General features: G+C 43.6%; 1 protein-coding gene and 1 long non-coding RNA gene across 2 annotated transcripts in view; one reads left to right on the forward strand and one right to left on the reverse strand.

The window, feature by feature from the left end:
* The window catches only part of GEMIN8 (gem nuclear organelle associated protein 8), a 40833-nt gene extending 37567 nt beyond the window's left edge, over positions 1–3266 (forward strand). The window contains exon 4 of the mRNA XM_075914529.1: positions 2624–3266. Coding sequence (XP_075770644.1) covers positions 2624–2880 — 257 coding nt within the window. The 3' untranslated portion in view covers positions 2881–3266. The remainder of the gene's footprint in view (positions 1–2623) is intronic.
* Positions 1857–17427, reverse strand: LOC112545739 (uncharacterized). The gene is made up of 3 exons (XR_003089285.2): positions 17304–17427; positions 11289–11377; positions 1857–2225 (listed from the first exon to the last, which is right to left on the reverse strand). It is a non-coding gene; the product is annotated as an uncharacterized LOC112545739 (long non-coding RNA).
* Positions 17428–20759: the final 3332 nt, after the last annotated feature.

Raw genomic sequence — 20759 nt, forward strand, 5'->3', positions numbered from 1 at the left:
TGTATATTTATAAATAGAAAATAAAGCATATACTGTAGCAGTGCACTGATTAATATTGCGACCAGAATCAAAAGATATTCCATATAGGTTTCTATCCATATTTAGACCCTCATCTGTGTGTTTCCTTATGGGTATTGGCAAAAGAATGTACTTCCCTAATGAGCCCTTTAAAACAAAATACTTGCAAGGGGAGTGTCTAGATAGAACAGGTGTGATCATAGTCCCAAAACCTGTCCTCCTCCTTCTGCCACAAAAGTATGGACAAATATGGTAACCTTGAAAATGTTAAGGCAAAGCTTTCTGTATCTCCAGCAAAGAAAGAGACGCCAGAGTTGAAGTTCCATGTTATCTCTCTCTATATATACAAAAAAAAAAATCCTGGGGGACGACAAAGTGACGTCATCACGTCACTCTGCGTCCACAGGAGCCAAGCTACACCCACTCCCATCCTGGCCTTCCCCGGAGCCCATGTGGAGAACTGGGGCTGCCTGTCACCCAAGCCCAGACCTTCCCAACAGCTGTGGGTGGGGAGACCAGGACTGGCGCAGCCTCAGCCCATCTCCCTCCCCCCCAGCGGCCAGGGGGAGAACCGGAACCAGCGTAGCCTCAGCCTGGCCCCCCACAGCAGCCGGGGGAGGGGAAAGAGACCAGGGTTGGTATGGCCTCAGCCCATGCCCCCCACCTTCTGGTGACCAGAGGGGAGAGCCAGGACTGGCGCAGCCTCAGCTCTGGGCCCTCCCCAGCGGCCTGGGGGGGGGGAGGACGAACTGGGGCTGGGGCATCCTTGGCCCTCCCTGGCAGCTGGGGAAGGAGAACTGGAGCTGCCATGCTGCAGCCTCAGCCCAGCCCTTCCAGGGGCGGAAGAGCTGGGTTGGCCCTGGTGTGCCCCAGGCAGCTGGGGGAGAGCTGGGGCTACCTTGGGCAGGCCCTCCCCAGCAGGTTGGGGGGGGACCAGGGCAGCCTGGCCCACCGAGACCCTGCATCCCCAGCCCACTCCTGTCCCCTCCCTCCCTGGCCAGACACCTACACCCAGAGAAAGGGGGGTTGGTGAGTGTAGTGAGCAGGGGGCACAGCCCCCTAGTATTATTTAAAATATCTATTTTCTGTGAAGAAAGTATGAGGAATAATTTGTTAGTGAGGCTGAAAGACTCACTGCTCTACATACCACTTTTCAGCATAAAAATAAACTGCAGATGTTCCAAGGCAGATATATATCATAATACTTAACTTTGGTTTAGAGTTTGCAGATGTTCTGTGTTTCACTAGAGATAAGTCTCAGTGTTAGTGTTGAAAAATAATGCATTCTCCATAACTGCACAGACTAAGCCTTGTGTGTGTTTAATACATTTTGACTTGTAGGCACTTTTGTTGTTTTAAATACTAGAATAAAAACACACTGCTTGTCTTTTCTCCCCAGAATAAGTATACCAAACTAAGTTAAGTAGGGCTCTTATTGTGGAAGATGTTAAGTACTCATCTCTCATCATAGGTGTTTGAAACTAGTAGTGCTGTAGGTTCTGCTATATCCCTGGCTTGAAGTGGTTTCAGGGTTTATTGTTTGGTTGTGTGGCTCTCCACACTCTCACAATACATTATTTATTCTAGCACCCCTATATTTTGTTTGCAATAGCTGTTGGAAGCATTGAGCACCTCAATGAGTATATCTTCTAGGAGTTTTCCCGCAATGTTGGACCCTTTGTTTTAACTTTTAACAACAAAAAGTAATCTTGCTGGTTTTCCAGTTAACTTATAGATGATTGCATGGAGCTGAGCTGGGGATGGGGAATCATCCACGTATTACTTCCTGATGAGTTTTAATTTATTTCCAAGAGCAAATAAAACTGTTTTGCCGGTCTGCATTATTGTAATTTCACTTTAATACTTCAGTGTGCTGCTGAGTTTTTTAAACAGCAAGTAATGAGAGAAGTATCTGTGTGCACTTTGTAAAACTCAAATAATGGATGAACTTGGCGCAAGAGTATAAACATGGCATGCAGCTATATTTCCCACAATACACTTGATGGCTGGCACTTGCATGACAGACTGGCTTGTTCCTTTTTTCCTGTAGAACTTGGCGCAAAATGTAGAAAATGTATTTGGATACAATTGGCTGTGGTTTAACTTAAGTTACACTGGTTTGTGTATCGTCTCAGCACAGCTGCAAAGTATTCTGGTTCTTCCACCATGCACTAGTTCTGGTTCTGATTCTTCCACCATGACAGGACCTTGAATGTGTAAGGGAAAGATGAGGCAAAGTCAATTCAGTTTTGGTTTTTCTAAAGGCAAAGATTCTCACTCAGCAACTCCCAAGATTCAACTCACATGACTTTGTCCCCTTTTTTAGCTGTGATTTGGTGCTGTTCTTACATCACCCATCATGATATGTAATGTGAAATTTGCTTTGTAAATGTAACAGAGAGCCACACTTTGCTTGAGAAATTGAGCCTCGTCCATAACCAGTGGGCCCCAGGTTCATTTGAATCTGTATGCATTTACAAAAGAACCCACTGATGAGATTTCAACAGAGCTAAAGCATTATTGGGAGGTATCCTAATAAAATATTAAGTCTCCTGAGATTTTATTTATTTATTTATTTATTTATTTATTTATTTATTTTGCCTAGGAAAGCAGCAACAGATGGAAGCTGAGCACCAGGAGATGTATGTTGAAGCCGATCATGACCTGCACCTAAGAACACGACGTTCAGTACAGCCCCCTGCAGAAAGACCTGGAGAGAGACGAATGGCTGAAATGAAGAAACTCTATGGTGTGGGTGCTGCCAAAATCCAAGCCATGGAAACTGCTATGCAACTTGCCTTTGATAGAAACTGTGATAAAAAACAGCCCAAGTACTGGCCGGTTATCCCTCTTAAACTGTGAGCTGTCTCATCTTCAGTACTAGCAGTCAAGCGCTGCTGCTGTGGGTATCCAATGAAGTTACACAGCTCAATGAATGAATCAGGGATTATTACTTGTACTCTTTCCTCCCTTTCCCCTCCCCCCCTTCAAAGCATACTACTCCTCTTTTTTTAATCTGTCTGCCAGAGTTTTCAGAACTTATAGTCTCTCCACAGGGCAATACTAAATTTCTGATTTGTTCTATACAGATAGGGACATTTTACTTCTTTTAAAATATGTTTTCTGTAATTTAACATTGGTCTGTTTTGGCCATGCTTTCAGGAAATGGAACAGCATTTGTTTTCACTTACTGAGCTGGGAAGACTGTTCAGCAACGTAAAAATAAAAGTTATGAAATCTCTGCAAAATCTCCACGTATTATTATTTTAATTTAGTAGCCTTGAGATCAGTTTTAACACAATACAGCTTGAAGTGTTGTGATTTCTGAAGCCTCATCATTAATTTTGGGATCCTGCAGTCTATTGGCTAAGGTACAAAATACTAAATTACCGTAGCACAGCCATTTGAATGCCTTTTGAAAGCTTTATAATAAGGCAGGGATTTTTTTCTTCCAGTCTAAAACTGAGCGGGCAGAATTTCAACCTAAAAGGAAATGTATATGAAAACATTTTTTTTAATTTGTTCACTGTTTGGCATGGTAGCTAAAATGTCTACTTGATTTTCATACATAAAGAAAAGAAAAAATATGCCAATGGAGAGGGTTAGGTTCTGGTACTGTCACCCTATGCTCACTTTGAATACTGCCTCAGTCCACTAATAGTTCAGTTGATTTGCGGACTCACTTTTAGTATGCAATACTCACTATCCATAAGGGTAGTAGAATTGAGTCCTTAGTGTTAAAAATGGGTACTCTGGTATACTTAGTTTGCCCCAAAACAAGTCTACACCCCGTCAAAGTAATGTAAACTTGAAACATTTTTCTGTAGAGTTACACAAAGAATATGATTAAATGGCCTCTCTGCATAATGTACAATATTGTCATGTTCTGTCATAAGCAGTTTCAAAGAAATATTAATGTCTCCACTATCATAAACATGGGTGAGCCATTTTTGGAATAAAGAAAGCTGAGGCTGAAGTTCTAACTCTAATTTGTTCTAGTTCTGTCTTGTTTTTGCCTGTTCAGCCTAGCTTTTGTAGCATGTGTGGTATATAATAGATCACATTAATCTCTGTCCTTTCCTATGTCCAGGGAGACTAGAGCAAATTTCAGATTAAACATTGAATTTCTTTGTTCTTATCGCAGTGTTAAAACTTCAAAACTACTACTTTTTTTCTCATTCTGACTGAACCCCCTTTATTTTAGCATAATGTGAAGCAGTAAGATTGAACTCCTTGAAATTAAAAGTTTCTAAACCCCAAGACCCATTACTGGTGTGATTGAACAAACAAGATTGTACACAGCATAAATAAATACAGGCAGTCCCCGAGTTACACGGATCCGACTTATGCCGGATCCGCAGTTACGAACGGGGCCCTCCCTCTCCCTGGTCTCCAGCAGACCAGGGAGAGGAAGCAAAGCGGCGGAACACGCGGGCAGCGGACAGGGCTGTCCGCTGGCCGCATGCTCCGCCGCTTTGCTCTGCTTTGCTCCCCGTCCCCCTGGTCTACAGACCAGGGGGACGGGGAGCAAAGCAGAGCAAAGCCACGGAGCCCGAGGGCAGCAGGACAGCCATGGCACGTCTGGGCTGTCCCGCTGCCCCCGTGCTCCATGGCTTTGCTCCGGACGCCTGTGGTACAGCAGCTGGGGCGCTGTCGGTTGGTCCTGTAGCGCCGCTCTGGGCGCTACTTGACCAACCCGGCAGCACCCCAGCTGCTCTGCCCCAGACGTCCTGATTCAGCCACTGCTGGTCAGTTTCAGCAGCGGCTGAATCAGGACGCCTGGGGCAGAGCAGCTTGGGTGCTGCTGGGTTGGTCCAGTAGCGCCGAGGAGCAGCTGCTCTGCCCCAGGTGTCCCCAAGTCAGCCGCTGCTGAAACTGACCAGTGGCTGACTACAGGAAGCCTCTGCCCCGGGCTTCCTGGAATCAGCCGCTGATCAGTTTCAGCAGCAGCTGACGTGGGGACGCCTGGGGTTCTTAAGTTGAATCTGTATGTAAGTCAGAACTGGCGTCCAGATTCAGCCGCTGTTGAAACTGATCAGTTTCAGCAGCGGCTGAATCTGGACACCAGTTCCGACTTACATACAGATTCAACTTAAGAACAAACCTACAGTCCCTATCTTGTACGTAACCCGGGGACTGCCTGTAAATGGGAGTTGTGAAATATGATCCTGCATTTGGAGTACTGAAATTTTGTGATGGTATGTATTTTAGTAGCCTGAGAGATCGACTCTGAAATGTCAAGAATTAGTGTTTTTGTAAGGATCTCTCTTGGTTGACAGAATAAACTTTTATCTTCTCATAAAAACTCTGTGATAAAACTTATTTTTCTTACATACTGCCCTAGCTGTAAAACTTTCTTTAGTACCCAGGTGTGGTAAGCCTTCTCTTGCTTGCTCTGTTTGCTAGGGTAGGCTGCACCTTGCCCTGGTGTGGCTTTAATTATGTTGTAAAAAGCGCATATGGGTGCAGAGAAGGGCTTCACAAGAACCCTTTGCCCACTCACTGCCTATCTGATAAGATGCAAAGTGGGTGAGGAGGGCTGCTGTGCCTTTTGAGGCAAAGGCATCTTCTCCTCCAGATCCATGTACAGATTTCTCTCTCTTCCCGTGTGAATGGGGTACTCAGCTTCCCCTGCAACACTAGTGGCTATTTTGCTAGCTCAAGGATCCATGTAGGGTTGGGATGGTACATCCCCTCACACATCTCTGTTCCTAAAGAGCTGGGAATGTATATCTTTTTGTGGAGCCCCTGCTATGTAGGGGATCCTCTGTAAAGGAGAGGTAGACCCAGGAGAAATGGATCTGAAATGTCAGAGATGGAGAGGGCTGTCTGCCCTGGGACAGAATTAGTGGATCTGTGGAGCTTAAAGACAGGTTTCATGACCTATTCCAAGGAGGCCCAGTCCTACCTTTTCTGTTTTCCTTCCTCATCACCAAATGGAATAATCTGGGGAAAACTCTGAGAGAAGATTTCATTCCCCTTAATTTCTCCCCCGATTTTATAGGAGGGATTGATCTGACTGTTCATGAGTTTCACAGGAGAGCCTCATACCTGATTTACCACGAGAATGATGCATCTCAGGTTTGGAGGAGAGGAGCTCTCATCTGCAGACTTACAACACGTGCTAGTGTTCTTTAAGGGGGTCAACAAACATGTGGACAAGGGGGATCCAGTGGATATGGTCTACTTAGATTTCCAGAAAGCCTTTGACAAGGTCCCTCACCAAAGGTTAAGTAAAGTAAGTTATGAGATGAGGGAAGATCCTTTCATGGATTGATAATTGGTTTAAAGACAGGAATCGAAGGGTAGGAATACATAGTAAGTTTTCAGAATGGAGAGAGGTAACTAGTGGGGTCCCCCAAGATTCTGTCTTGGGACCCATACTATTCCACTTATTTATAGATGATCCTAGAGAAAGAGGCAAACAGTGAGGTGGCAAAATTGGCAGATGATACCTAACTGCTCAAGATAGTTAAGACCAAAGCAGACTGTGAAGAGCTTCAAAAAGATCTCACCAAACTAAGTGATTGGGCAACAAAATAGCAAATGAAATTTTTAATGTTGATAAATGTAAAGTAATGCACATTGGAAAACATAATCCCAATTATATATATACACAACATGATGGAGACTAATTTAACTACAGCTACTCGAGAGAGAGAGAGATTTTTGGAGTCATTGTGGATAGTTCTCTGAAAACATCCACTCAGTGCGCAGTGGCTGTCAAAAAAGCAAATAGAATGTTAGGAATCATTAAAAAGGGGATAGAGAATAAAACAGAGAATATCTTATTGCCTCTGAATAAAACCATAGTACGTCCACATCTTGAATACTGTGTATAGATTTGCTTGCCTCATCTAAAAAAAATATATATTGTCATTAGAAAAGATTCAGAAAAGGGCAACAAAAATGATTAGGGGTTTGGAATGAGTCCCATATGAAGAGAGATTAAAAAGGCTTGGACTTTTCAGCCTAGAAAAGAGGAGACTAAGAGGGGATATGATAGAGGTCTATAAAGTCATGAGTGGTGTGGAAAAAGTGAATAAGGAAAAGTTATTTACTTATTCCCACAATATAAGAACTAGGGGTCACCAAATGAAATTAATAGGCAGCCGGTTTAAAACAAACAAAAGGAAGTTTGTCTTTACTCAGCGCACAGTCAACCTGAGGAACTCCTTGCCAGAGTATGTGGTGAAGGCTAGGATTTTAACAGGGTTCAAAAAAGAGCTAGATGGATTCAAGGAGGCCAGTTCCATCAATGGCTATTAGCCAGGATGGGTAGGAATAGTGTCCCTAGCCTCTGTTTTTCTGGAGATAGGTGACGGGGGAATCATGTGAGGAATACCTGTTGTGTTCTCTCCCTCTGGGTCATCTGGTATTGGCCACTGTCGGCAGACAGGATATTGGGCTGGATGGACCTTTGGTATGACCCAGTATGGCCATTCTTACGTTCTTATGTGCAGGATAGGGATGTTACATTTAGTTTAATCAACTAATTGACTAGTCAATGGAACTTCTCGCGTAAGCTGAGACAGCTGATTCCTGGCTCCCACCGGGTCCCTTGCACTGCGCATTTTTAAATGTATTATGCTTATCAGATAGTCGACTAGTCGCATACATTCCTAGTGCAGGAAATAGGCGTCCTCCTACAGATCTCTCAGCTTTCAAGGGACAGAATGTTCATGGTTAGCCAACTAATTCCATGCGCAGGCAAATCAGTGGAGTTTTGAAGCCTTTTTTCTACAATAATTCTTTGTTCCGTCTTTTTTGCACATTCCAGGAACCAGATTGTGGAAGCAGCAAAGTTAACAACTCAGATGTGAGGAAAATACCAATATTAAGATTGCATGTGCAATACTAATTCCAACCCCTTGCACTTATGTATTATGCTACAGTCTTTAATTACATGCCTTCATAATATTTCTAAAATAATACCATGTTATATCCCTTCAGCCCCTCACGTTGAGGAGCACAAATGGAATGTTGTAGACCCGATTCTCCCCTGCCTTAACACCTTGTGCAGTCAGTCATCTGTGCCTGTGCAAAGTGAGTGTCCAATGTCACCAAGTCAGAACTCTTCCTTTAGTGCTGGTAGCATTTGACATTCACTTTGCATTAACTATTCACAAATGTAAATTTGACTCTGGAAGGAAGAGTCACACAGAGGGTCACCACCTTCCTAATGACTGGTAACAAGGCCCCTGAGGCCCCATCCTTTGTCCTGCCAGTTTCCCTACCCCAATGGTCTGCCCCTGCTCCGCCTGTTCCCAAGACTCCATCCCCATCATTTGCAGTCTTCAGCAACACAGCTGACACCGCTTTGCCTACCATTTTCATGCAGTGCAGAGCCATGAGCCATTCAGGCAGTCTGGCCCCAGAAGCTGTGGCTGCTGCTGCTGCACTGCCTCCTTCCTTCCACTCCTTTTCCACAGATCAAAAAAAGGACCTCAGGGCTTGTCAAATGGCACTTGGACAGACATGCCAAAACCCAGACTGTCTAGGTTAGCAACCTCACGCCCTGGGTAGTAAGGAAAAAGGAGCTCATGGAGAAATTTGGTCTTTATCTCAATAATTCAGCTTTCCCGTCAGTAAAATGGGAACAATGCAAAACAATATAAACATGTTCTAAAGACTGATTTGTTAGTGTTTGAAAAATGCTTTGAAGGTTGGGGGGGGTATGGTAAAATAATTTTTGTTGTTTATAAATGCAGTAAAAATTGTCATAAATGGACACAATATAAGTTTAACATACAGACAAAATGATGACCTCTGCATCTGATCCCCAAAGAAAAATTGTTTGTGCTGGCACAGTGGAAACATTGTCAAAGATCTGCTTGTCCTTGTTAAACTATTTCTCCATAAAGCAGCTAATTATCTTTCATCTTCCCACGGTTGCTGCTGCCTATATATGTATAGACTTATTGGCGGCTATTCTATCGGTCCTGACCAATTTTTACCTTTCTAACTTACTCATTTGTATTGATGTGCTCCCTCTTTTGTGCTTTTCTCTTCATGGGTGGATGGGTCAGAAACCTCAAGTATGGTGATTGGCTACACATGCTATAGTCTGTATTCAGGTGACTCATTCAGAAAACATTTTTAGCAAATATCATGCCTAAGCAAGTTACAACAAAATTCTATCATAACCTCTAGGAAAGACATGCACAAAATTTCTGCTCTTTGTATCTTCTTTCGTTCCCTTTGCTAAAAGATTCAGTTCAGTCTTAAAAACTAAAGCTGCATTGGTAAAATATGGGTGCCTATATGTAGGACACCTAAATAAAAGAACCTCATGTCAATCATCCCAGCACTGGATGAGGGAGACTGGTTCGCAGCCCTTGACCTTCAGGACACTTACTTCCACATGGCCATACATCCATTGCCCAATTTCTCCATTTTGCCTCAGATCACTTCCTATACTGATTCCTTCTCGAAGACCCTGGCAGTCGCTGCAACCTATTTGCATCGCCAGGGTATTACAATTTTTCCATACCTGGGCGATTGCCTCATACGAGGTCCTTCCCACCAAAGATATGGTGCTTTTTACCAAGAGGCTTTTCGGATCTCTAGGCCTCATCATAAATGAGCAGAAATTGACCGTATGCCCCACCCAGTCTCTAGAGTTGATAGGGGCTTGTCTGGGTTCCACAACAGAATGAGCATTTCTCCACCCGTATTTCCACACCAAAACGAACCTTGTTTCGGTCATGGCATCCAGCCCCACCATGCCAGTACTCACCTGCCTCCAGTTCATGGGTCACATGGCTGCCACAACATACATGATCCAGCATGCATGTCTGCACTTTTGTTATCTCCAGCACAGGCTCTCGCCAGTATACACCTCATCCAAATACAACATACACAAGCAGATTTCAGTTCCCCCAAAGGCCCTTGTTTCATTACGATGGTGGGCCAATCCCAAAAACCATCTCGCAGGTGTCCCATTCCACCAGACACAGCCCTCCATCTAGATTACTATGGATGCTTCCCTCCCTGGATGGGGTTACTTTACTCAGGGCAGGTGACTTTCTCTCAGACATTCGTGAGTGTATGGTTTGCATCCTTACTGACAATGTTACTATGATGTTTTACATCAACTGTCAAGGCGGTGCTTGTTCTCAGTCCCTCTGCATGGAGGCCATCCGCCTATGGAACTGGTTCATCCACAACAGCATCAGCGTAGTAGCATCTTTCCTGGGGCTAAGAATAGAACTGCAGATACTCTCAGAAGACACTTTGCAATAGACCATGAGTGGAAAGGCCACCTGTGCATCTTTCACGATATGTTCAGAGATGGAGTTTCCCTCTCATAGACCTGTTCATATCACACCACAATACCAAATGTCCCCAATACTGTTGCAGAGTGAGACTGGAACTAGGATCGTTGGGGGATGCCTTTCTCATGGGATGCTCACCTCAACTATGCTTTCCCCCCCAATCCCTCTCATTCTGAGGGTTCTAGGGATGTTAAATTTCAATGGAATTTCCATCGACTACTCAATTAGTCGATAAGGGAGGCGCTCACTCACCCACTGTGCCTCTCCCTTTTAAATGTACAAGAGCTGCAGGCAGCTTCTGTATATTTCAAAGGTGGAGAGGTAGCAGGAACCTGTCCCCGCTGCCTTGGGTTCCCCCTGTGCCTCTTCCTTTGACATGTGCAAGAGCCTCAGGCAGCTCTTGTACATTTCAAAGGGAGAGGTGCAGCAGTCAGGACTGGCATGAGCAGGACTGTTTCAATCCCCGCTCACGTTGTTTCCCCGCTGCCCTCTGTCTCTCCTACCCCCCATGGAGATGGTGTTGGGGGGAACTGGCTTTTAAGATGGCTCCCTCCAGCACTGGCTCGTGCTTTCCCACCTTGCTGCCTCTCTCTGATAGCAAGGGAGCAAGGGAGGGGAAGTGACAAGTCGAGTTCCTACTCAACTACCCGATAAGCATTTGCTTATTGGGTAGCCAACTAGTCACTTACATTCCTAGAGGGTCCTGTGCAAAATCAAATCAGACAGCACCCTACTCATTCTGATAGCCCCCTCCTAGTTGAGACAGATTTGGTTTTCCTATCTTTATCAGACATCTCTTCAACTTCCTTATCCTCTTCTGGATCACCAAGACCTCCTTCCTCAGAACAGTGGCACCTTTTTCCACCCTCAGCTGCAATCACTACACCTGATGGTTTGGCTCCTCTCTGGTTGTCTGAAACCAAGAGACTATGCTCAAAGCAAGTAAAGAACATTATACTCCATAGTAGATGCCAGACCACTTGAAATACTTACCTGTACAAGTGGAAGCATTTTGCAGCTTGGTGTGGAAACAGTCAGTTTGACCCATCTTCCACACCTCTTCATACAATCCTCGATTACATCTGAAACAACAGGGACTATCAGTTCCCTCCCTCCCACACTGAGAGCATTCTACCCCCCAATTGACGGGTTCTCAGTATTCTCACATTGTATTACAAGAAGGCTCCTTAAGGATCTTAGTAACCTTAATCCTCCACGTAGGCCACTATCTCTGATGTGTGACTTAGAGCTGGTACTCAATACACTTACCAGACCACCTTTGGAATCTTTGGTTACATGCTGTCTTCTCCTGTTAACTATGAAGACCGTATTCTTAGTAGCAATCATATCAGTGAGAAGAGTTAGAAAACATGCTGCCCTCACAGCGGCAACTCCCTTCACAATATTCCATAGAGACAAGGTCATACTTTACTTTCACCTGTCCTTCTTGCCTAAAGTCTGCTCCAGTTTCCACATTAATGAGCCTATTGTTCTCCCCACATTTATCCAAAGACTCATGCCTCACGAGAGGATGCTTTCCTACATACCCTAGATGTTCAGAGAGTGCTTTCTTTCTGTATCGACTGGACATGGACCTTCCATAAATCATAGACATTGTTCATTTCAATTGCTGAACGTTCTCGGGGAACAACACTTTCATCTCAGCACATTTCCAGAATTATAGTGTCATGTATCGTCCACTGCTACTCTCTACAAACTACTGCAAAGTACTCCCTGTGTTCCCCTCCCCCGGGGTCATTCATTACAGGCTGTTTCTACAACAGCAGCCTTCCTTAAGGGGGTATCACTTAAGGACATTTGTTGTGCAGCCACATGGTCATCCAACCACACTTTTATGAGACATTATGCAATCTCGACACGAACAGATACGGCCTTGTCTTTTGCTAATGCGGTGCTCTCCACTGCTTAAATCTGAAGCCCACCTACCATCTAACCAAATACCCCTACGTAGTCACCAACAGTGGAGCACCCACGAGGACATCACTTGAAGAAGAAAAGGAAGTTACTCACCTTGTGCAGTAATGCTGGTTCTTTGAGATATGTGTCCTGTGGGTACTCCACGACTCACCCTTCCTCCCCTCTTCTTTGGACCACACCTGGGCCAATCGGGCATACACGAAGAAACTGAGGGGAGTCAGGCCGCACGTGCAAAGGCACAAATGGCACAAGCTGCCTGCCGCACATGCGTAGCCTGACCAGATACTGCTAGGAAAAAAATTCCAATCTGTGGTGCCAGGATGACCCAACACCAACAGTGGAGCACCCACAGGAACACACATCTCAAAGAAACATTCTGTGTGACAATGGAGCTAATTCTGAGGGACCTACTCTCAAGTGAGGCAACACTACACAACTGCAGAATCAGAGGGCTAAGTGAACTAGAAGAATAGTAGGGGATTTACACAATTAGCACATTAGGGGAAACCTTGCAATTAATCCTTTAAAAATCTATTTCCTGTGTACATATTGCTGAATTGAGTTTTTGTTAACGGCAGCCCTGGAGGCAGAAGGTCATGGAACCGTCTACAGTAGAGACTAGAAAGGCCTATTAATTCATCTTATTCAGTCTCTGGGACCAATACAATATTGTTCCCTGTCGTGTGTTTCCCAATTCTATTGTCAGTCCACACAGAATAGGAACACTATGGGCAGTAGCATTGCCAGCATTTCTACAGCAGCCCATTGTCATTCTTCTACACTAACCAATTATGTGTGTGTGTGTGTGTGTCTGTCTGTCTCCTGGGAACTTCCCTGTGTTTTTCATGGTATCCCTTGTGTCTTTTGCTTGCTGTCAGACTTCAGAATTCTGAAGCATGCTTTCTTGCACAGCTCCTCTTCAGACTTAGTCTTGCACTGAAAGTAATGGTGCTGAATTTGGGACACTAATTTCCATGGCAACATGCTGTGATATCATAAACACTGGATTATGAATTCATTGCAGGAATAAGACAGAGGAACAGCTGCATAGTAACAGAGAACTCTTAGTCCAATACTGATTTCCCACAAGAGTGAAGCAAATACAGATAATTACTGATAGTAAATGACAAATACTCTCTTCATTTTGTGATCTATTGTGAAAGTGGTCATCATGCACTTCTGTTATTGCAGCTTAAGCAGGGATCTCTTGACTACAGAAGTGCCATTGCAGAGCACTTGGAAGAATTAATGGTTTGCCTTTTGCTAATATGTTTCACTACAAGGGATCTGCTCAAAACATGTTCCCATGTTAAAGCCAGTTAAATTTTGTTTAAAAAGAGAGTGCCAGAACTGTGTTACTACACTCTCTGCTCTCCTATTGCTTTTTAGGTTGGCAGTGCTGTTTGCTATATTCAAATCTAGCAAAATGAGATCTGTTTTCCCAGAGCAACCATTGCTAAAACTTTTTCACAGTCCCACATTCACAGTAGTTAGTAAAGCTGGATTATTGCATTGTATTTTGCACATTGGCATTCCAAGGCTAATCTGGCTTCCCATACTTCAACAGGTAGTTCAATGAAAGCACTCCTGTAAGTAGAGCAAGCTAGGTTTGATCTTAGATGGTATTCCATCCCATAGGACCATGTGGTAATTTAGTATTGTTGAAACACAGAGCTTTAAAATAATAAGAGAAAGCACTAATTGAACACACAGTTTTTTCATTGAAAAATGAACTGTTTTTCTACCAAGCTTTTAAAGACCGAGACAAAGCAGATGCCATTCTCTTATTGCACAATGTAACACAGTGCATTCTCCTGGGGAATCAGTTCAAGAGTCACAGATACAATTCTTGGCAAGACTTTTCTAGTATGTTAGAGTGAGACTCTCAAACAGAAACTCTTGCCAAAATCAAAATGGCTGTAAATTCAAGTTTGCCCTGATATGTCAATATTTCAGATCCAATATTACTTTCACTTTTGGTTCACTGAATTCAACTGATAAACTGTGATGGATGAAAGGGTAACAGGGTAGTTTGCCACTAACTAAAGATATTATCATTTTTGGAAAACGTTTGTTTTCTTTGTCAACATGTAGAAAATGTTGGATGGCTTAGTGATAGCTCTTTGCAGAGCTTGAAAAATTACAATATGTTTATTAGTCTAAGGAAAAAAATCAGGCAGTCTCCTCTGCATTACTGCTCCACAAAGCTATGTGTCCTGCAATGTAAAGGAATTAAACACTTACGCAATACATTTTAATCAACTGTCTAATATTTTTTTAAATATTATCTCCAGTGTTTTTGTTATATACAGGCAGTCCCCGGGTTACGTACAAGATAGGGACTGTAGGTTTGTTCTTAAATTGAATTTGTATGTAAGTCGAAACTGGTACATATTGTAGGGGAAACTCTAACCAAACATTTCTCCAGAGCTCAGTTTTATTCTCCCACACCTCACTTCCCTCAGTCCTTTATTCTCAAACTGAGGTGTCTGCTGAGAAAAGCCGCTCCGTGTCTCCCTGGTCTGCTGGGGGGGAGGCTAGCTTCGCGTCTCCCTGGTCTGCTTGGGGGGGGGGCGCTAGCTTCGCGTCTCCCTGGTCTGCTGGGGGGAAGCAGCTAGTGCGGGGTTGCCTCACCCCATTTGTAAGTAGGGATCCGATTTAAGTCGGATCCATGTAACCCGGGGACTGCCTGTATCTTCTTTCCCTTCCTGACTTTCCACCCTGATTTTTTTTTTGTTTAATTCTCTAGGTGTATCTTTTTTCCTCAGTTTTTTTCAGTATCTATTTCTTCCTTTCCATCCCCCTCTGTCCTCATGGATTGTTTTCTATATCTTCTCCAGGCCTGGATAAAAGATTTGTGGGGCCCTTTGCCCTGTGGGAATTGGAGCCCCCTATCTTCTGTAAACTGGGCAACAAAGTGCTCCTACCCCATTCAGACCCCCCAAATTGCCCTATTCCCACTCCCATGCAGATCCCCAGATGCCCATCCGACCCACATATGCCCCAACAACCCTCTAACAGCCCCCCTCACACTTATCCTGAGAACCCACATATACATCCCAGCAGCCCTGACATACTTCCCACTCACCACAGCCCTCATCACCTCAGCTGCACCCATAGACACGGGAAGTAGAGGTGCAGGGGGTGCTGTAGCTCTACCAGATTTTGTACCTGGCTTCCCCAGGCCTAGGGTCCAGCACCACTGCTGACCCATTGTCAACTCAGGCAGTCCCTCCACGGTCCCACTGTCCACGTTTCATGCAGGATCTGTAGCCCACCAATCCTGGGGTCACTGGCCTTGAAGGCCCCCTTGCCAGCCTGTGTCTCTGCTTCTGGCCTCGGACCAGAGCTCTACAGCTGCCTCCAACTGTGGCTAGGTGGCCAGCTCTCCCAGACATACCAGACACCATTTGCAGCAGTGGAGTACAGCCCGGAGTAGTTAGCAACCCTAAGTGTGATCCCAGGCTGGGGCAGTTCAGTACCCTCACCCTAAAAAGAATTCTAGCACCACTGTCTGAACCAACTCCATGCCCGGAATCCTGGAGTGACATACTCAATGTACCATCCTGACACTGTCACCCCTACCCTGTTCCGTACGATGTCCTGGTGACATCTGGACCACTCACAAACAGACTTCTGGCACACAAGCCACAACTGCAGGCTACATCTACACTGCAGTGCTATTTTTAAATACTGGAAGTATCCCAAAATAGGTATTCTGCATCTTTTGAGTGCACCTCTTATTTTGAAATATAACGGGCTTGCTGTTCTGATGTCCCCGTAAACCTCGTTCTACGAGGATTAAGGGACGTTTTGGAATAACTCTCTATTTCAAAATTTGATGCTGTGTAGACAGCGCCAAATTTTGAAATAAACTATTTTGAAATTACCTCAAAATAAGTTATGCAATTTGCATAGCTCAAATTGCGTAGCTTATTTCGAGCTAAGGGTGCAGTGTAGACATACCCTGACTGTCTGTGTGTAACTGCAACCTGCTAGTCACATTTTAGCTCTCACAAGGCTTGGCTATACTGCAGGAAGATCCCGATGCAACTGTAGTCCCGTATTTCTCCCCAGAAATGTACAGCCTATACTGCCCAACCCTCTATTGGACAAGGCAAGTTATACTCTGTTATGTCTTTAAATAGAAATAATATGTACGCAACTAGGCACACCCAATGGAGTTTCCCAGACACATCAATTTCAACACACTATATTAGATAAAACACTTATGTTTACTAACTACAGAGAGAGATTTTAAGTGAGTATAAGTAATGAGGCACAAAAGTCAGAGGTGGCTATAAGAAACAAAGATAAAATGCTACTGGTGCCTAACAAACTCTGCTAAATTCAAAGCAAGGTTTTCTCACTGCATTCTTCCAGTAGTCTTATTGACCAACGTTCCTACGTTTGGACCTCTTCTCCCAGAGTCCGGTGATGGCTTCTGTTGTTTCAGGTGCAATGAATGTGATGGGGAGGGGAAGAAAGCAGAGTCTCTTGGGAGGGGTGTCCATTCTTTTTACAGTCCCCCATCTTCCTTAGTGAAGCATTTCCAGCAGGGAGCAAGGTGACAAGGAAGCTGTATAGATGGCTTTGCTAAGTTGTCAAATTTGTACCCTTGTCCCTTTTCCTGCCAAAGAAGGACCCCTTAATGGTCCATTGTCCATGTTTTCACTTGGCTGGAGCACCAGCTCATCCCGTATCTCTGAGGAGGAACTGGTTTGGCCATTCCCCAGACTTCTCTGGGAAACCTATGTATTGTCATGATCTGGGCTTATATTTATTACTGCACATATAATGCAGCTACATGGATTTTGCCATGGTGTTATCGATCAGCAAGTTATGTGTTCTCAAGATACCTCAGAAAACATTCTTTGTACAAAAAGTATTATAATAGAGTACAGGGGAACATACTGCTATCTTTTGTCATACCTCACCACTCCCCATCTTCCCCCATTCTCCTCACAGCCCCCATCACTAAACCCACCACCCTACCAACATCCCCTACTTGCCACCAATCCATTCCTCACAGTCTGCCAACATTCATCCCATAACTTGTCAACAACTTACCCTGCAGCCCCTGGGACTTTCCTGTCCATTCACCAGCATCCCTGCCCCTTGGCAGCTCAGTGCTCTGCTACTGTCCAGCTGAATGGTTCCTCCTCCTCCTCCTGGTAACCAAGCTCCACTTGCTCCCACCACTAACCCCACAGACATAATGGCCCTGCACCACTCAGGATGGAGGGGTGATAGGCCAAACTTCAATGAGCAGCATTGTGATGTTGTAGCATCACTCTGGATTTTTTTCCAGTTGTTGGAGGGGGCTGAGATGGGGGCCCTATGCAAGTGCACACTGGTTAATCCGGGCCTGCACCTCCCAAAATCACTCTCTCACAAGTTTTATTCTTGTATCAACTGATCCCACCTATCTCTCTCCCTTACTCTCGCCAACAACAGAGGAGTAGAAAATAATTTTATCTGCATATAAAAGGAGCACCAAAGTAATAAAAATGAGGGGTAAATTATACTCTCTCTATATGGCAACCCATAGGTAGTCAGGATTCTAGTAATTTCACTCATCAAATATGCAAGTCACTTTGCAACTGCATTTTTGTCTTATGAAGTTAATTCAAACAGCAGTTCTTAAACTAAAACATTAACAAACTCACCAACGTACTTGAAATAAAAGTTTCCATTTCCGCTATTGATACATTTTGTACATTGCTGTGTGTTTGTTCTCCCTGGAGATCTTCATTATTCTGATGGCTAAGAATCTCTATCTTAACTACCGGAATTTTTAAGTTTGAAAATCTTTTGAGGCTGTGGGGCCCAGAGGGAGTCACTGGAAAAAAGGAGTGGCAGGCAGTGTTCCCTGTAAGCTGTGCGCTTGTGGTGCTGCACAGGAGAGATTCTGGTGCTGCCCAGATGATTAGCAGAGCACACATAGCTAGGTGTTTAGTTTCTACTAGTGGTGCACATTTGCCTAAGCCTCAGTGCATATAACATTTTTATTCTGCATATGGATGGAAAAGTCTGCACATGGATGGAAAGAATTAGAGAGAACATCGAGTGGAGTTATGAAAAATATCACAATCCAAGACCCACCACTACCCACCCACTGTGAACATGCTATTACAGCTAGCAGCCAATGGCTCCTTGAAAGCCACTGAAAAATAGTTATTCACTCTTTTGTGTTTTGTGTATCATTTCCTCTTCTTTCTTTTTTCTGCTCCTCTCTCTCCCTCCCCTTCCCAAGCACACGCTTCCTGGTCCTCATCTCCCCTTCTACATGCTTCCCTGACTCTTGTCTCCTTTTTCCCTCTGGTCCCCTGCCTGGCTATCTCGTTCCCTGTTGCTGTAGACATTCCTCTCCTAAGGGAGGCTAACAGCTCAAATACCAGCTGGGGCCTTGCTGTCCAGAAGGTAATTTCTAGTTTGGCTCCTATTCCTATACAGTAGTGATTCCTCATGGAATCAGGTAGGACGGTGGTTCTTCCTTGTTTCTATCTGCTCTTTATACATCTAGACACTTCTTTGCAAGAAACAGCCTGGACAATTATTGAGTGAGCTGAAAATGGAAGAGACTCCAGCACCATGTGACCATCCAGCTCCCAAGAATCTTCAGGAAGTGCATTGCAGACAACCAGTGGTCTGAAGATCACTGTTAGAGAAGTGCTGATCAATTTATGCTGGTCTTGTAGGAGGCTTAACAAAGAGTTCCATCCATTTCTACAATGCATCATCTCTTTTACACTGTTACTCTCAGTGTAATATTGTAGTGTAATATAGGTATAGTAGTAATATTATACCTATGTGTTCAGATGTAGGCCACCCATCTTCCAACCATTTTCAAAGTCAGCTTCAACTAACAAAGGCTGAAGCCTGACCCATATTTAAAAATTAGATCAACCTAACTACATCCCTCAGGGCTGTGAAAAATGTAGCCTGTATGATGTAGTTCGGTTGACCTAATCGCCAGTGTAGAGGTTTCCATTGATTAGATACTGCCTCTCAGAGAAAATGGATTACCTCCTTCGACCAAAAAAAACCCCACAACTTTCTTTGATGTATGAAGTATCTACACTATCAGGCACAGCTGAAGTTGTGCAACTGTAGCTACATAGTGCGGAAGTGGCCTGAAAACCAAGGATGCATCTTTTGCTCACACCAGTTTTGATTGGAAGAAATGCAAGTGATAGTCTAGAAAAGTGGTTCTCAACCAAGAGTCATGAGCAGGTTTCAGGGTATCCGATCTGCAAGGCATGACTGGCATTTAACTCACTAGGGCACAGGGCACAAAGCCAAAGCCCTGTCATGCAGGATTGCAATCCAGGGCTCTGAACCCTGCCATGTGGGGCTGGAACTGAAGTCTAAGCAATAGCCCATTTAGCAGTTCCAGCTAATTGCATTTGCCAGATTTCTGTGTTGGATATATTGTCTGTAGGGTTTATCATTTTCCACAAATAGAGTAACTTCTTTCCTTTGTAAATTGAGAAAGGAAGGAATCATTTGGTTGTAACAAGCACTTTAGGCCATCTGGTAGCTGGGATATGTTCTGTTTTGGCTGAATTTACTTTCTGCAGATATGTTTTTTTAACAACTAAATTAATTTTAAAAGACATGTCAGAAACAGCCCATGACCACTAAAGGCCTATTATAATAGGTTACAATTAATATATCTTACACAAAATGTCTCATTCTAGTTTCAGTTTTTTTATAGTATTATTTTTGTCGCTATATTCTCTAAATAGTTCAGTTACTTCTTATTATCTTAAAGAAACCGAGACAGAGTAAAGGGCCAATCTTTCTTTAAAGTATATCCCTACCAATATTAGAGATAAGACACTAAATTATTATAAATGAGATATTTTTTTAAAATCTAATTTATTTTTAAATGCATTGTTTGTCCACTTTCTTCATGTATCTTAGTGTCAAGAATAAAAATAAACTAGAGACTTGTCTGTTTCGCTTTTGTTAATATAGCTAATTTCAGGCATATACTAGGAAAATCATGCCATGTTTGAGATGAAACATGCTGATTATATGTTTATAAACAATATTTATACTGGAATTTTTTTAAAAGCATGGAAATGTTTTTATTGGCTTTAGGATTTCTAAAAAACTGATTTTTACCAAACCAAATTTTGGGGCCAAATTTGATCTGACAGATTCTGTAGAAGGGCTCTGTGTAAGTACAAAGGTTTGTCTCTGTAATCAACAGCTGCTGGTCCAATATAAGACATTACCTCACCCACTTTGTCTCTCTATGGGTATGTCTACACTACAGAGGGTTTTTTTTTGAAAAACAGCTGTTTTTCCAAAAAAAAACCCTTCACTTATGTCCATACTGCAAACGATTTCTTCCGAAAGACAATTGAAAGAACAGAGTTTTTTTCAACATTGGTAATCCTCATTCCATGAGGAAGAAGCCTTTTTCCAAAAGAGCTCTTTTGGAAAAAGGTGTGTGTGGAAGAGGGAGTTCTTTCGAAAGAAGAGGAAAGAGGAAAAAGCACAGGTGCCCTGGTG

The sequence above is a fragment of the Pelodiscus sinensis genome, chromosome 1 (assembly GCF_049634645.1).
Source record: "Pelodiscus sinensis isolate JC-2024 chromosome 1, ASM4963464v1, whole genome shotgun sequence".
In the NCBI taxonomy this organism is placed as follows: domain Eukaryota; kingdom Metazoa; phylum Chordata; order Testudines; family Trionychidae; genus Pelodiscus; species Pelodiscus sinensis.